The sequence below is a fragment of the Arctopsyche grandis genome, chromosome 1, assembly GCF_051622035.1.
Source record: "Arctopsyche grandis isolate Sample6627 chromosome 1, ASM5162203v2, whole genome shotgun sequence".
Classification (NCBI taxonomy): domain Eukaryota; kingdom Metazoa; phylum Arthropoda; class Insecta; order Trichoptera; family Hydropsychidae; genus Arctopsyche; species Arctopsyche grandis.
The window spans coordinates 2,360,947-2,379,451 of NC_135355.1; the positions used below are offsets into that span (position 1 = coordinate 2,360,947).

The following is an 18,505-nucleotide window of genomic DNA, read 5'->3' on the forward strand; positions in this document are numbered from 1 at the left end:
TGACAATGGATGAAACATGGCTCCATCATTTCACATCGGAGTCCAATCGACAGTCAGCCGAGTGGACTGCACGTGATGAAGTGACTCCAAAGCGTGGAAAGACGCAAAAGTCGGCTGGCAAGGTTATGGCATCAGTATTTTGGGATGCGCATGGTATAATATTCATCGACTATCTTAAAAAGGGAAAAACCATAAACAGGGACTATTACGTAGCGTTATTGGAGCGTTTGAAGGACGAAATCGCGTAAAAACGGCCCCATTTGAAGAAGAAGAAAGTGCTGTTTCATCAAGACAATGCACCGTGTCACAAATCAATGAAAACGATGGCAAAATTGCATGAATTGCTTCTGCATCCACCGTATTCTCCAGATCTGGCCCCCAGCGACATTTTCCTGTTCTCAGACCTCAAGAGGATGCTCGCTGGACAGAAATTTTGCGCCGATGAAGAGGTAATCGCCGAAACTGAAGCCTATTTTGAGGCTAAAGACAAATCGTACTATAAAAATGGTATCGAAAAATTGTATGACCGCTATAATCGTTGTATCGCCTTTGAAGGCAACTATATTGAATAATAAAATCAAATTCTAACAAAAAAAAGATTTTTTCTATGCTAGCCTATGAAATTTTCAGCCCAACTGTTATATAAATTTTTTAAAGTTTTTCTCAAAAATGAAACAAAAGGAACTTTTTTGTTATCTAAATTTATTTATATCTATAAAAGTAGTAATTTTGTCAATTATTGAAATAAGTAATTTTTCTGGAATTTTGAAACGGAATTGAAGGGTTTTTTTGGATTATTATCTGGTTTTAGCGGAGGGAAATACCGGAGCGCACATGCCGCACCACTACATCATGCACAACCGTATTATACCTATACTTTTACATTGTTGAAAAAAATAACTAACATTTTTTTTTATATTACTTATGCGTTGGGAACTTTGTAACCACCGTGTATGAAAAAGCGAAGATACGTCCTCCTACGTCGAACACCGAAGCGAAACTAATGACCACTGCATGTATATACACTAATACTGTCACCCAGGTCGCTCGTTTCTTGAACATACTCTACGAGATGTCCAGTTGCTGGAACTGTTGGGACTTTATGTCCCAATTATGTATGTGCGTGATAGATATCATCATTTGTTGGTTGCACCTCCTGCTCGCACAGTTCTTTATCGGATGGCTCTTATTTCAAGAGCTATTTTACTTATTAATGAAGTTTTTGCTGCCGTGCCTGAATGTGATATTCTTCAGCTCAGTGAGCGTAGGTTATCAAAGATTATTTTAGCTTACTTGTCTGGTAGCCTGCGCTCATCATTATTGTAATAATTGTATATGATGTATGAGTGGAATTTTGATCTTCTGTGTTCTATTTGGGCCTCGCGGGGATTTTTTCGATTTTTTGTATTTACGGCTGGTTCTTATATAATTTACATATATATCGGTGCTGGCTGTGGATGTAAGACATTCCCTACTATGTATGCATTTTGTTTATTTGATATGCTTGCATTGGGGTGGGTTCAGGATCCAAATAAAAATTCCAAAGTCACTTTACAGCATTTATTCAAGGATTCAAGAGGTTCACACGGAACCGCTGCTTACTCCAGAATATCTGATATACTGTGTGCCTCCTTTTAAAGACAAGATCCGTTAGGGTGTCCATTTTCTGGACAAATACGGTCTCTACTGGCGTATCTATTGTTATCGCATGAACTTAACCAGGTCTGTGAGAACTCCAGCGTGTCCATTTGCTGAGCACATTACGAGTCCCGTTAGCTAATCCGGGGTGTCTATTGTCTACGCATGAACTTCATAGGTCTGGTCATCCTCTATTATGCTCCCACGTTACAATATTTTTAATGTTCATTTTTATGAATTATTTTTCTTTTGTTTTTTTTTTTTATCATAGTTTACTGCTTTTGCTTTTTACTAGCCTCTACTTGCTTGGCTTTCGTCTGATTTCATCTGACGAAATTTGGGTTTTTATCCGATCATTTTTAAACTTTGCAATTTTGCTCGGTTTGGTCATCAATACACATATGTTGCACACTTTGTGTCTCATTGCGCACGTTGTGTTTCCGTGCATCCCCATGCGCACCTTGTGTTCCCTTGCGCACTATGTGTCTCCGTGTATTCTAATTTTAACGTAGTTTTATATTATATATAATTTAAGCTATTAAAATGAATTAATTGTTTAAATGCCTATAATTTCTTCTTTTTTCACTCTATATTTTATAAAATTTGCTTTAAAGGTTCTCATTATCTCTCATATACATATATTTCTAGTTCACTCATTCCTTTTTACATATCTCTTCTTAGCTTGCAAAGGATTTGGTCGTGTGACAAAGTTTGGGTTCTTATACGATCGTTTTCAAACTTTTCCATTTTGCTCATTTTGGTCATCAATATAAGTGGAAGTATAAACCGCCATTATTACAAGGATTTTATTAGCTTCATTTCGCCTTTTGGTCTGACACTATTTCCTTCATTCTTCCGATCGGTTTGAAACTTTGGCATTTTGCACGGTTTGGTCATCGATATAAATTTAAATTGCTTCTGTTAGTTCGATGGTGAAAAATAACCGTCATGAACACGCTTAAGAAACCAAAAATTTTGGAGACGATGACAGCTCATGGTCTTGTTTGTTTGATTTGCAATGTTTTAATACTGTAAAATTTCTTATAAAATTTGCATCATTATCTCTCATATGTATTTTTACTTCACTAAGAGGATATTATTCTTACGTATTTGCATTTTTTCTTGTTTTATTATTTAGACCACTGAGGTGTATTATGTTCTTCCTATAATGCCACAATGCTCCAATCAATAAAATAAATTATACTTCAAATCATAGAGAAAACACCCACGGATACAAATGCTGCACACTTTGTGTCTCATTGCACACGTTGTGTTTCCGTGCATCCCCATGCGCACCTTGTGTTCCCTTGCGCACTGTGTGTCTCCGTGTATCCTAATCTGAACGTAGTTTTATATTATATATAATTCAAGATATTAAAATGAATTATTAAAACATCACTTATAAAATTTTCTAGTAAAAAAATTAAACAATATATGTATGTATGTATGTATATATGTTTGATATAAAAGCCGCAGATGTAAACGCTCCACGTTACGATCTTATCCTATTAGCTGGTAACAAATCGCCAACGACTAACAAAAGCGTTTCTTCACTACGCGTTGTATGTACCTAGTTAATTCGATTGTCAACAGCAGGTTGAGTAAGTATACACTTTGTGCAGCTGAAAATTGCGACAAGAGTATTTTGCGATCAGCGGTCTACTTATTCTATAATATATAAAATATACAATTTATTACATATATGAGCGTCGTTTAAAGGTTACATACGAATGATAACGATGAGTATAAAAATATATGTCAGTGTTTTTCAGTTGTAGTGTTCAGTATGGACGTGTCTATGCCGGTGTGTTTTTTGCTCGGATTTTTTTGCCAGGTTCAAAGTGCCAGGATTCTGTTCCACATTCCGACTCCAACTCACAGCCATAATGTAGTATACCAGCCCATCATCAAGGAATTGGCGAGGAGGGGTCACCAGATCGTCAGTATCACGACTCGACCGATGCCGATCGAAGACAAATCGCCCAACATAACAGAGATTAACGTGGGATTTTCGGATTCCAAATGGAACACTTATTTCGATGCTGGAACGCCGAATTTGAATTTGAGGGATAATATGCGATTGTATTTGAATGTAAGTAAGCCTTTTTTTACTTTGTCTATGTACGTAGTAACAATAGATGAAGTTTTGTGATTATGCTAAAATTCGAACTCGAGATTTTGACTGATTCGAACTCAGAATCGATCACTGATCACGTTTTCATGATCTAGAAAAAAATGTGTGTGTGTGTGTGTGTGTATCTGTGTATTTTGGGGATTTTTTGAAACTTAGTATCGGTTACTAAAATTCTTATCGACACGACTTAAATTTTTTTCAAATTTTTCAGTTGACCGGAAATGGTACCTCCCCTTATAGGTGTCCTCTTTTTTTAAGTTTTTGAATTCAATTATCTCCCAAACCGCTAACTGAACCGAAGTGAATTTTTTTTACATGTAATAGAAATAATAATTTTTATAACCTTATATTTTTTAAATATTTTTATCTGAACCGGAAGTAGTACTTTTACTCTAGAGAATCGAGGTTTTTTATGTTTTTCTCAGAAACCTTTTGGTTTATTTTACTTTGTATACGTGTCGATAGTAATAGTTGATGACTGATTGTGATTTATTTTGAATATGTTCGCTGTCTGTAGTAGGGGATGCAAATTTATTCGGCTTTTCAATTTTTAATCATGTACATACTTTCAAAACATATCGTAGAATATCTAATCTATAATTTGGAAAGAGACTTTGTATGTATGTAAATATCCTTGGTCGTCGTCGTCGTCGTCTTCGTCGTCTTCGTCGTCCGTAGATCGGTGACGTCATCGAACACGTGATTCGATTTTTTTTTTTTTTCGATCCATGGGCGCCGATTTTTTTTTTCGTTTCAATGGATTCACCCCCGCGGGGGCGCAAGGCGAGTAGTTTCATGGGGCCCCGCCAGGGGCGCCACAAGGGGCGCAGCCCCGTGGGGCTCAAAAGGGGGCGCCACAAGGGGCGCAGCCCCGTGGGGCCCCGAAGGGGGCCCCGAAGGGGGCCCGGGGGGCCCAGCCTCATGGGGCGCAGCCCCATGGGGCTCAAAAGGGGGTGCCACAAGGGGCGCAGCCCCGTGAAGCCCCGAAGGGGGCGCGGGGGGCCCAGCCTCATGGGGCGCAGCCCCATGGGGCTCAAAAGGGGGCGCCACAAGGGGCGCAGCCCCGTGGGGCCCCGAAGGGGGCCCGGGGGGCCCAGCCTCATGGGGCGCAGCCCCATGGGGCTCAAAAGGGGGCGCCACAAGGGGCGCAGCCCCGTGGGGCCCCGAAGGGGGCCCGGGGGGCCCAGCCTCATGGGGCGCAGCCCCATGGGGCTCAAAAGGGGGCGCCACAAGGGGCGCAGCCCCGTGGGGCCCCGAAGGGGGCCCGGGGGGCCCAGCCTCATGGGGCGCAGCCCCATGAGGCTCAAAAGGGGGCGCCACAAGGGGCGCAGCCCCGTGGGGCCCCGAAGGGGGCCCGGGGGGCCCAGCCTCATGGGGCGCAGCCCCATGGGGCTCAAAAGGGGGCGCCACAAGGGGCGCAGCCCCGTGGGGCCCCGAAGGGGGCCCGGGGGGCCCAGCCTCATGGGGCGCAGCCCCATGGGGCTCAAAAGGGGGTGCCACAAGGGGCGCAGCCCCGTGAAGCCCCGAAGGGGGCCCGGGGGGCCCAGCCTCATGGGGCGCAGCCCCATGGGGCTCAAAAGGGGGCGCCACAAGGGGCGCAGCCCCGTGGGGCCCCGAAGGGGGCCCGGGGGGCCCAGCCTCATGGGGCGCAGCCCCATGGGGCTCAAAAGGGGGCGCCACAAGGGGCGCAGCCCCGTGGGGCCCCGAAGGGGGCCCGGGGGGCCCAGCCTCATGGGGCGCAAGCCCTAATAGGCATTAACTAAGGGGGGCGAAGCCCTAGACGGCAATTAATCATGGGGGCGCGGAGGGGCGAAGCCCTAAAAGGCAACTGATCATGGGGGCGAAGCCTTAGACGGCATTTAATCATGGGGGCGCGGAGGGGCGAAGCCCTAAAAGGCATTAACTAAGGGGGGCGAAGCCCTAAACGGCAATTAATCTTGGGGGCGCGGGGGGCGAAGCCCTAAAAGGCAACTGATCATGGGGGCGAAGCCCTAGACGGCATTTAATCATGGGGGTGCGGAGGGGCGAAGCCCTAAAAGGCATTAACTCAGGGGGGCGAAGCCCTAAACGGCAATTAATCTTTGGAGCGCGGGGGGCGGAGCCCTAAAAGGCATTAACTTAGGGGGGCGAAGCCTTAGACGGCATTTAATCATGGGGGCGCGGAGGGGCGAAGCCCTAAAAGGCATTAACTAAGGGGGGCGAAGCCCTAAACGGCAATTAATCTTGGGGGCGTGGGGGGCGAAGCCCTAAAAGGCAACTGATCATGAGGGCGAAGCCTTAGACGGCATTTAATCTTGGGGGCGCGGGGGGCGAAGCCCTAAAAGGCATTTACTAAGGGGGGCGAAGCCCTAGACGGCATTTAATCATGGGGGTGCGGAGGGGCGAAGCCCTAAAAGGCATTAACTCAGGGGGGCGAAGCCCTAAACGGCAATTAATCTTTGGAGCGCGGGGGGCGGAGCCCTAAAAGGCATTAACTTAGGGGGGCGAAGCCTTAGACGGCATTTAATCATGGGGGCGCGGAGGGGCGAAGCCCTAAAAGGCATTAACTAAGGGGGGCGAAGCCCTAGACGGCATTTAATCATGGGGATGCGGAGGGGCGAAGCCCTAAAAGGCATTAACTAAGGGGGGCGAAGCCCTAAACGGCAATTAACCTTTGGGGCGCGGGGGGCGAAGCCCTAAAAGGCATTAACTTAGGGGGGCGAAGCCCTAGACGGCTTTTAATCATGGGGGCGCGGAGGGGCGAAGCCCTAAAAGGCAACTGATCATGGGGGCGAAGCCCTAAACGGCAATTGCTCATGGGGCGTGGAGGGGCGAAGCCCTAGAAGGCAAAAAAAAATTTTGATTTTTTTTTTTTGATTTTTTTAAAATTTTTTTTTGATTTTTTTTTTTATTTTTTTTTGATTTTTTTTTATTTTTTTTTTTGATTTTTTTTTTATTTTTTTTTTATTTTTTTTTTAAATTTTTAAATTTATTTTAAATTTTTTTTTTTTTTAATTAAATTAGCTTAGTCATGTTTAAGCGGTTTATATTATAAACACTGAGCGAAGCCGGGTAATACAGCTAGTTGAATATAAAGTAGAGTTCAAAGGCGATACTATGTACTACAAAACTGAAGGCTATGAGTAGGGCTTCAAAACCCTACTCGTATCTTCTTCCATATAATGAATCGTTTGATTTGATCGCACGTGAAAGTGATGTTAATGAAGTAGTATTGAATTTTTAATAATTTTTCTTTAAGGTATTGAAAGTGCTAACAGACCAGCAACTGGGTCATCCTGAAGTTTCGAAATTGATATCAAATCAGAGCGAAAGCTTCGATTTGGTTTTTGTCGAGTGGATTATGTACTATGCCACATATGGTTGGGCATACAGATTTAAATGTCCTTTAATCGGATTAGCCAGTTTGGATATATTCTACGATGGACACGATCTGATTGGAAATCCCACGCATCCTTACTTGGTGCCGAATTCTGCTTTGAAATTTGCAGTCAAGCCTGAAATGTCAGTGTGGGAACGTTTCGCAAGTGTCATATATTCTATCATTCTAAGGTAAATTATTATGTATTTAAATACGAGAGTATAAATTTGAGAATATATCTAGTGTTACAAATACGTGTAAAATCGATAAAAGTTGTATTTGGTGTATGTCTTTTGAAAATGGTAAGTAATAGCCCTTCTCACTAGTGCAGTGGTTTGAAACTGATTTTTCGAGAGCTTACAAATTCTCATTTGGAAAAAAATACAAAATAATTCTTAATATAATAACTTGTTTGTAATTATAATATGGTCAGTAAATATATACAATCAAGAGTCAGGAAATTCGGGTCATCAAATAGAGGACAAGCAATTAAAAGAAATATTTGCATGTACATATAATTAGTTCGTAATTTGGCAAATCAAGTCTTATTGTGTTTTTACATATACATAGATTATACATATGAATTTAACTCTTATTGTAATATTATATGATTTTTTTTGAAACAGAAAATTTTTCTAATTTATTTTCTAATGAAAAATATTTACAGACCAAATTAATATATGTATATGTATGTACGTACATAGCTACTGATAACACTGAGCAACAAAAAAAAATACTAGAGTGGAAACTAATCAATCTTTATTAAGTTTGACCCACTAAATAAATTCGAATATAACAATGAGTTTTGTTGGCATCTTCTCTTTAAAAAATATAAAATTTATTCTATTGATAACTAGCTTACCCTGATAAAATAAACGAATTTTTGTTATTAATCCACAAGAATAGTCGAAATATGATTTTTCTAAGTGGAATTTTATTTAATTCTCAAATAAAGACAATTTAATATATTATCCCTATTAATTCAATTCAGATTCGTATCAATACGAGAAAATACTAGTACGAGCTTTTAGTTCGCAATTTTACCGATTTAAAATTCAGCACACTTCTAATTAACCCTCTTAAACGAAAACAAAAAATAGTGTGGCCAGAATACTATCTCAATAAACATCTTTCAATAGAAAATATTCAATATAAAATAGTATTGACAGTGGGAAAAAATCCCAAGTGAAAATACGTACTTTTGACTTTTGATTTGAACTGGACGACTACTTAGAGAGATTTGAAAGTTGAAAAGTCTTACAAATGAAAGATAAAATACCCGACTATAGATTCCAATATTTATTTTGAACAGAAAATTAACAGATTTTGAGACAATGACCGAACAACACCAAGATATAGAAAAATCGCGCGATTTAAAAAACACCACTGAGAACCACTGCTTTGTATGTATGTATTTACGTATGTCCTCATATATCAATGATTTAAGTTACACATCATTTGCTAGAGCATCTTGTATTTTATTCGGAATTTGAATTAAATATGTATGTTTGTGGTCTGTCTAGGTACTGGCGTGTTGGTAAATATAATATATCACGCAAACAACAATTTATAGTTCTGTATCCCGAATTAGAATGCGACTTCCTTTCGAACAGAAAAGGCAGTTCGCGATATTTTATTCTCATTCTATATTTACATTTACATAAAGGTCATGATTTATTTCAGTGAAAAACTTATACGTATTCAATAGCGAGTCATAAAATACGACACATTTTCAAGTTCAAGCTTGTTTGCATGGAAGTTGGCTTATAAATTATTTATGCGAAATTATTCTGAAAGCTTTTTAATACATATGTATAAACTTATTACAGAGATATTTGCTTGTAGTATATGTATAAACATCACTTTGTTAATGAATGTAGCATTTTAACGACAATTTTGTATAATGAACAATTTATTGAATTGTGCGTAAAATATGTACGTATGGATATTTTTCTCATTTTAGAGGTCGATGAATGGTTTAATTTTACAGATACGATACATACACTTTAGGATTATGGAATCAGGACAGTTTAATAAAGAAACATTTTGGAAACGAAGCTCCGTCGTGTGAAGATATTGGCAGAAATGTCAGTTTAGTTTTTGTCAACCAAAATCAAGTGTTTAATCCCCAACCGAAAGTACCAGCTTTGGTGTACTTTGAAATGATGCACATTCGAAAGCCGAAGCCTCTACCGCAGGTATTTAAACATAACGAGTTTTATTTTTCGTTTAAAATCTCCATCAAAACTGTTACAGATAAACTTAATAATGGTAATGGTTGAAGACGTTTAATCTCGCAATTTTTTTTCTGCGGCCTCATTAAAACTTGAGCGCGTTTAAAAAGCTCATCCGAGCTTAAACGGGTTTAATTTATACTTTATTAAGATCGGGCAAAAGTTTCGGAAACGCCGATAGGTTAGTTTTTTTATGTTGCATAATGAATTTATGGTAAGGTTATATTTAATATAATATAATAGAACGCTTGGGAAATCAATTGAAGGCTGGGATAAGGCAATAATTTTTGAGGCATTAAAATTCAGTTATTTTTTGCAATTTAATCGACTGTTGATGGCTTTTTCCCATTGAAATTTTTACAATTTGTTCGTTTTATTTTTCAGGATTTGCAAATGTTTTTAGACAACGCCACCGAAGGAGTGATTTACATAAGCATGGGTTCTAATGTTAAAAGTAGCAGCTTGCCAAAAGAAAAGCTAGATGTTTTTCAAACGGTACTTTCACTTTATTTTTCATATTTTTAATAATAAGACCACAAATACCATATAGAATATAATATGCGGCGCTAAAACGTGCCTCAGAACAATGAACTATTTTAAATATAAGATTTCAATTTAAAAAAAAATACTTCTCTAGAATGATAAAACTGTTCGACACAAAAAATGGTTCAGAGACGAGATATGACTTTTCTTATAGATCTATGCCCAGTAAACACGAATTTGGTAATAAAAAATGTTGATTGGCTTGAGATTCGGAGATATATCTATATCTTGGTGTTGTTCAGTCAATGTCTCAAAATCTGTCAATTTCCTGTTCAAAATGAATATTGGAATCTATAGTTGGGTATTTTATCTTTCATTTGTAGTACTTTTTACATACCTTCTTTACGTTTCACTTAATATTATAATTAAGGAAAAAGTTTGCCTCTTATCCGATCGTTTTCATACTTTGCCATATTGCTCATTTTGGTCATCAATATAAGTAAATGGATCAATATAAGTCAAAATATGAAGTGGATGTCTATGAGAAAAGTCATATCTCGTCTCTGAACCAAAGTTTATTTTATGAATTTGTGATTGACAAGCTTTTTTAATAGAAAACTTATATCGTATCAAGGTAACAAAGTATTAAAATACAAGTGATTTATTTGGAAAAACAAACAAAAACAGATTTTTTTTTTATTAAATACTTTTTATTAGCTTCACGCTCTTATTTAGTGTCAGAAATATACGCCTATTACCCAAGAGAGTTTATATATATATATATATATATATATATATATATATATATATATATATATATTTTATTTTTATTTAGTTAGTTATGAGGAAAAAAAAGCATTAATAAAGAAAAACTATACTTTTATACCCGAACTTGTGTAGGATATTGCAATGGGATGCGGTGCATCCGCTCTAAAATCGCCAGACAAATTGAACGACAGATTAACGGACGGCTGCTTTAAATGCAATTCTCATCTTCTCGAATGATAGATTGCACATCGGATGACGGGTAACCTTTCGATGTGCACACATGCAATTATTAAAATGGTAATTATTAAAATTGAGTTGGATCTTTTAGGCGAGTTTAATAAGGCAAGATTCGATAAGTTCCGAATCTTGCCTTATTCAACTCGCCAGAAAGATCCAGCTCAATTTTAATAATTGCATCTGTACACATTGAAAGGTTACTCGTCATCTGATGTGCAATCTGTCATTCGAGAAAACGAGAATTACGTTTAACGCTGCCGTTCTGTTAATCTGGCGATTTTAGAGCGTGTACGGACGCCAGGGGTCCTCAATCGAGACCACCTGCGTCGGTTTTGTGAAGTTGCTCAGTGGCAAAGCACGGTGCGTGATCTCCTCCACGGGATCTGCAGATCGTCGTCTGCGGTCTGGTCTCTGTTGATGATGGCTGCTCTGCTCTGTCCATTTCTCTTTCGTACAGTGTGCGTGGGATGCGTGATGTGGAAAAAGGGCGGGAGATTATATAACAATGAAAACAGGTCGTAAATCTGATCACAATGATTATATTTTCACGTTGAATGTACATAGAGCAAACAGGGGGAAAGAGGGGGGGGGGGAGTCAACAAAGAAACCACGCGTGCTTTTTTGAGGTAAGCCAGTTGTCTGCCTTCTGGTCGAAGACAGACCAGGCTTCCTCTGGTGCACACCGGACGGATACTGGAGCTGGTCTCCGAGTATCCAGTCTCGAGCTGGTGGTCGGTGGCAAGAAGCGAAGGGCCACGTAAACACCCACAATGTTTACGCGCCAACCGTTATGGAACAACTGTCAGTGTGGGCAAGCCACTGTCAGGGTGGCCAACACAAAAATATCGGCCAAATCGTGGGTCGTAAGGCCACGAAAGCCGACCATCAGAAGTAGTCTGAACAGAGCGGATGCACCAAACCCATTGCAATGACATGTCTTTCGTACGTGCTTTAATTCAAACAGTCAAATACCGAAATCGAAATGAGCATGCAGCCGCGTCGTTTGCAGCGATTTGTAGCAAACCCAAATTATATGCATATGTAGAGGTCTCAAGAGAGTTATGTATCGGCGATGATGTGTCTTAAATAGTCCTGTCCATTAATACGTTATATGTATGTAATTGTCTTGGTGAGAGGTGTGTGTCGGCGTCGATGCAGACAACGATCATTAATCAACATCACTTGATGGGATATCTAGGGATGCTGCAAGGCCCTCAGTGTACATCCATCTCGACTCGTATCCACTTAATCCCCTCAAGCATTACACACTAAGTATAACCCAAACGTTGACCGACACACGCTCATTTGGATCGGCCAAGTCCCGAGTGTGTAAAGTTCAATTATATGTATGTATTGTCTCGGTGGGTATATTCTGTATGTATTTACTGGGTTTTCAGACGTTTTCGAGCCTGCCTCATAAGATTCTGTGGAAGTGGGAGGAGCTGGAAATGTCAGATCGTCCTGCAAATCTGCACACGTGTCAATGGTGTCCTCAGCAGGATATACTAGGTGATTTTAATTCATTCAAATCATTTGTTTGACTGTTGATCTAATTTCGTATTTAAGCCATTGAATAATATGAATAGTATATCTAATATAAATAAATATCTGTCTACAAAATTTGCCGTTGCAACATACTTTTTGAGAGATACATAAAATCTCTAGATTTATACTTTATACTTCACTTACGATTACAATTCAGGAAAAAATTTACCTCTCATCCGATCGTTTTCATACTTTGCCATATTGCTCATTTTGGTCATCAATATATGTAAGTAAACGTATCCTCCGTCATTATGATGGAGAAAAATATCGTTTTAGACGCGTTTGAAATTTGAATTTCTGAAAAGTGCCTGAAGTTTATCCAGTTTTTAGTTTTAAACAAAGATGGCGGTAGTAAAATAAAATTATTGGTATTTTTATTCAAATTAATAATTTTATATACAAATTATAGAAGAGGTATGTTTTTAAAAAACTTTTTTTCCAGTATCAAGACCTCTTTAGTTTAGAGGTTTGACTATGTTTTATAGTAAACTAGTTGTTTTACCCGGCTTTGATCAATGTTTTTAATATAAACAGCGAAACATCTAATAGTAAATATTTTTTTGTTTATTAAATTTACATTTAATAAACAAACGAATCTCGTAAATTATGATATTTTATATGTAGTTAAAGTTGGTCTGCTGTAGGAAGAGATTTAGGAATAATGTACTTGCTGTCTCGTACATCGCCTTGCGACCAATGGCATTTCGCGCGTACAATGTTCTACTATGAATAAAATTTGTCAAACAATAAACTGTCGTTGGTACAAATGGTCACATTTTAATAAATTACTGCTGAAACGTGACGTTCAACGAAATATTGGAAGTATTAAATTTGAAAATTATAAATTTTCACATATTTCATGTATGTATGTATGTATGTACATATGTATGTTGAAATCTATATTAGAGAAATGTTTACAAATTTTGTATCAGTAAAAACCAGAGAATCTTTTTTTTGATATTTAATTGCTTTATATACATATTATTACGTATATATGTATTATATCGGCCTCCGTGACGAGCAGAATGTTGAATTACAGAAAACGCAAATATCGGAAGGCAAAGATCGAAAATCGAATGATCTTAAGTCGAAAGATCAAAAAAAAATGGTGCATGGTAAACGGTACATACTCACTTAATTTGCGCGAGCAGGATACAACAGGAACAAGAGGAACAGACTTTTCCTCCCGTATTAATGTGCGCGCGCAGAATACGGGAGGTTCCTCTTGTTCCTGTTGTATCCTGCTCGCGCAAATTAAGTGAGTATGTACCGTTTACCATGCACCATTTTTTTTTGATCTTTCGACTTAAGATCTTTCGATTTTCGATCTTTGCCTTTCGATATTTGTGTGTTTCTGTAATTTAACATTCTGTCTCGTCACGTAGACCCATATTATATGTATACTAGTGAATAGCCCGATGAAATATCATCGCATGGGTATAAAATTATTATATACCCGTATAAAACTAAAAAAAAAATCCGGAACCGGAACCGTTATTTTCGTAGACTCTCATAGATAGTTTTCAATTCTTTATTTGTAATAATTTTCAATTCTTAAAGTTAACGTTAACAAAATGTAATATTTTCCGATTATACACAAACGGTCATTGACCTCGTAACGTTGAATATTATTATTACACATAACAAATTACGTGCATATACATATGATGTGTATTTACAACACGTATTCTGGGCGAGGATATGGCGTGCGACGCGAGCTCATGAGGACATTGCGTTTGGATCGGAGGGTCCGAGGTTCGATTCCTGGCGCCCGCGGTGAATGAAATCAATTTTTTTCTCAAATATCGTCAAAATATAAATAATTTAAATTATAATTATAATTTAATTGAAAGTAAATACATAAAAAAATGGTTCAAAACCTCGCTAAATGAAATTATTAAAATTACGTATTTTTATATGGCGAGAAGGAATATTTCAATTAATGTTTAAAAAAAAAGGCGAAATGAAAAATTAGATTTGGCGTGATGTCCGAGACCATTAGCTCAATTTAGACCCATATTCAGGCTATTTGGGGTGATCGGTTTGAGTCGCGATAAAGTCGTCTCGTCGACGTTTAAAATTCAACATAAAATGGAATGAAAAATGGTTTCTAGATCTAATTTTACATATTTTTGAAGGTATATTCTACAGTAACAAAGGAAGCCGGGTAAAACCACTAGTACTTTATAATGATAGGCAGTGATAATTTCAATATCAAAAATTTCCAACAGCCCACAAGAACGTAAAGCTTTTCATAATGCAAGGAGGCTTTCAATCATTGGAGGAGGCAGTGCATTATAGAGTCCCCATCCTGGGTATGCCCATGATCGTCGATCAGCGCCAGAACATATTGAAATTGATTAAATGGGGCGCTGGAGAGATGGTGGACTTTGACCGAATCGAACGAGGTTTGCTGACCGAAATCATCAATAGAATGATGACGGAATCCAGGTAATTTCCATTCGGCCCGACCTGGGATTGTTTGCGCATCCCCAGTCCGGGGGTGATTGTGTTAACGAGCTCGAACAATCGAGTGGCGATTAGCATGGCTGTGGTTATCCCTTTTGTGTTACCTGATTCGTCGAACGCGCACAATACAATCTCTCGGCTATTATTTCAATGGATATGTACACATTTCGGTTGTGAAAGGGTCAAAGCTTTATATAAATATCCGCTTTCGCTTGTGTGCTATCATTGTGTGTCGAAATGTGGGCTAAACATAAACTAAGCATGTAAAAAAAAATATTATGAATGCTTTGACTTTTACCGTTTTAAGGTCTGCAAACAACCAAAAGTACGAAAAGTTTTCTTTGGTGCATTTATATGGAAACATTCGTGCATTACGTGGCGTAGACGCAACAGCAAGTAACATCAGTAGCCGATAAAATCTATTCATACTATACATCAGTACATGCCACCGTAATGTATCAAGAAAAACTGTGCAGATATTCACGCACGATTTGACGTCATAGTAGTGAGTGTACGCGTACTAACGAAAGTGCGCATGCGCAATTGAATATTTTCGGAAACGTCATATTGTGACAATATTGACTCAAGGATACGATGCAAGCAATATTGCGCCATATCGTCGCGCTTTGTAATGTATATGTAAGTTAGTTTTGTCTTGCACTTGGCCAAAACTTGTCTGAACGCGCCGAAACGTGCGCTGCTGCATAGTATGAAGAGAATTTTTTTTTTACGTGAGCTGCTTTGTTGTGAACAGTTGTGTTTGGTGTGCATTGTGCACGTCCCTATCCTGCAAGTAATATGAATACATTTTTATCAAACACACGTTGAAGACCAAACACCAAACACCAGACTGTGGTGGAAACTAATTAAGTATGGCGATAGCCATACTGCAATCTTACAATATTATGACACCTAAAGCCATTTCTATTATTAAAACATATATAAGTTAAACTTCTCTAGAGCCACGTCGGATACATTTGCCTACTTTATTAATAGTTAATGTATTTTAGTAAAGTATCAAAGCGATCGGAAGATTGAAAGTAGTTCAAAAAAAGTAGCTCACAAATTTCAGTCCTCTGAAAAAATCTAAATATAACGCCTAAAGCCACTTTTATTATTATTACTAGAGACCGGAGCCACTTTGCGTCATTCGTTGTTCATTGTTCGTGAACCTTTTTTTTGCTATCTACATTTGTACTACAAAGCTAGAGAGCAAATGAACAATGAACGGCGCAAAGTGGTTCCGGTCTCTAATTATTACATTTCTCTGGAATTTTATCATTAAAAATTACATCAAAATCATCTGTCAGATCGACACGATGACAGCTGGCTATTCCGGCACGCATTTTTGCCACCCATACGCTGTTGTAAAACATGGTTGTTCAACATTGAATTTTTAAATTCATTATATTTTCATTAAACATATGTATGTTTTTCATGTACATACATAAAATATGTACACATAATGTATTCAGAATAATTTCCGTAAATTTTCTCATAATCCTATTATCGATTTTTTTATTGTATAATACTATCCATTCCGATATGGGCTCATCGTGATTTAATTTTTCCTTTCAATAAAGGCGATCCTTGAAAGGAAATTTCATCGCGAGACTTTTCAATTACCTTTTCCGTAATACTCCACACGGAAAATTCAATCGGAACGTTGGCGCCAACATTGATTAATCCCTCGCCGTGAAAGGCTGAAAATAGTCTCTTATTACGTCGCCAATATATTGATGTGTATATATATTATATATATTTTCAGCTACAGGACGAATATAGACCACCTGGCGAGGCTGATAGAAGATCAACCGACGAAATCTCTAGATAGAGTGGTATGGTGGATCGAGTACGTTCTCAGACACAAAGGTGCTCGACACTTGAAAGCTCCTCAAATATCATGGTATTTATATTTCATGTTGGACTTCATAGGAGCAACTCTCATCTCGTCCTGTTTAATTATTTACATGACATACAAAGCGTATGGAATTTTAAGTGATTGCGCTAAAATGCTATATTCTTGTAAAATATCTAAACGAAAAATTAAACTCCAATAGTTAACAAACGTTGATTTTTTTTTATTTTATCTAATTTACTCGTATTTCAATTGACTTTATGTGAATATTGTTTCATTGAAATTGGTAATTAATATTCACAACATATCTAGTAGCATTGCTCAGTGGTTGGAGTACAATGCTTATGACTGAGAGGTCCCGAGTTCGAGCGCTGGTTTGAGCTTGATTGAAAGGAATCATTAGCTGTATGATTCGAAGTATTTCTGCAGTCCTGCCGGTCAGACTTTGATATTTGTAGCCGTTTCTTTCAAATTCGGTCAATTTTTCTAAATTTTATTGTTGAAACGATTCCTCAATAAATTACACTGTTCGACACAAAAAATGGTTCAGAGATGAAGTATGACTTTTCTTATAGATCTATGCCCAGTAAACACGAATCTGTTAATAAAAAATGTTGATTGGCTCGAGATTCGGAGATATATGTGTTTTTGTAATCGCGCGATTTTTCTATATCTTGGTGTTGTTCGGTTGATGTCTCAAAATTTGTCAATTTCTTGTTCAAAATGAATATTGGAATCTATAGTCGAGTATTTTATCTTTCATTTGTAGTACTTTTCAGCTTTAAAATCTCCAGTACTCAAGTAGTCCAGTTCAAATCAAAAGTCAAAAGTACGTATTTTCACTTGGGATTTTTTCCCACTGTTTTAGGTCTAAACACAATCTGCTTTAGGTCATCGACTTTAGAGAGTCTTTAATTAATATTATGTATTAGATATATATTATGAGCATTTATAAGAATTGTAAATAGGTTTTTGAGCTCTTTTTCCTATTATGCCGTACATTAACATTAGAATAATATAATACTATGATTACTAACCAAATTAAATTAAATTGTAAAATAGAAAATGATCAGTAGATCAATAGCTATTAAAATAGATATAAGATTTATTGTGAACATAATTTAGTAATAATAAAAAGCATTTAAAAATCAAGAAATACCTACATATTATCAGCATTACTAGTATTGCGTTTTTACTGAAATTCCGTCAAAGCTAACAAAGACTTTTATTATTTTTCCTTTAGAATGTTTTATGATTATTTGTAATCATCGTGAATGAAACAGTAACTGAAACTGTTTTTTTTTTTACCAATTAATACGTATCATAAATATTTTATGTATGCACAATGTTCACATGTATAATTTTGATTTTGCAGATTAAATATTTGGGTTCATTATCCGCATTATAGTATAATATAATTCAAGGGTATACTGTAAAAAAAAAAAATCTCTATTGAAACATGTTTATTGGAATATTGTTCTGGCCACACTATTTTTTGTTTTCGTTTAAAAGGATTAATTGGAAGTGTGCTGAATTTTAAATCGGTAAAATTGCAAGTTTAAAGCTCGTACTAGTATTTACACGAATCTGAATTGAATTAATAGGGATTCATATTTCGACTATTCTTGTGGATTAATAACAAAAATTCTATTGGTAACTGGCTTACCTCGATAAAATAAACGAATTTTTGTTATTAATCCACAAAAATAGTCGAAAGTAGAATTTTATTTCATTCTCATATAAAGACAATTTAATATATTATTCCTATTAATTCAATTCAG

General features: G+C 37.5%; 2 protein-coding genes across 2 annotated transcripts in view; one reads left to right on the forward strand and one right to left on the reverse strand.

The window, feature by feature from the left end:
• LOC143912864 (uncharacterized) overlaps positions 1-18,505 on the reverse strand; it is a 260,640-nt gene that overhangs the window by 55,645 nt on the left and 186,490 nt on the right. The gene's annotated exons all lie outside the window — the stretch shown is intronic.
• Positions 1,114-16,926, forward strand: LOC143909246 (UDP-glycosyltransferase UGT5-like). Its single transcript, XM_077427154.1, has 8 exons — positions 1,114-1,240; positions 3,411-3,730; positions 7,011-7,321; positions 9,121-9,328; positions 9,749-9,859; positions 12,250-12,361; positions 14,629-14,848; positions 16,635-16,926. Exons 1-8 carry the CDS (start codon positions 1,114-1,116, stop codon positions 16,924-16,926), a joined length of 1,701 nt encoding a protein of 566 aa, XP_077283280.1.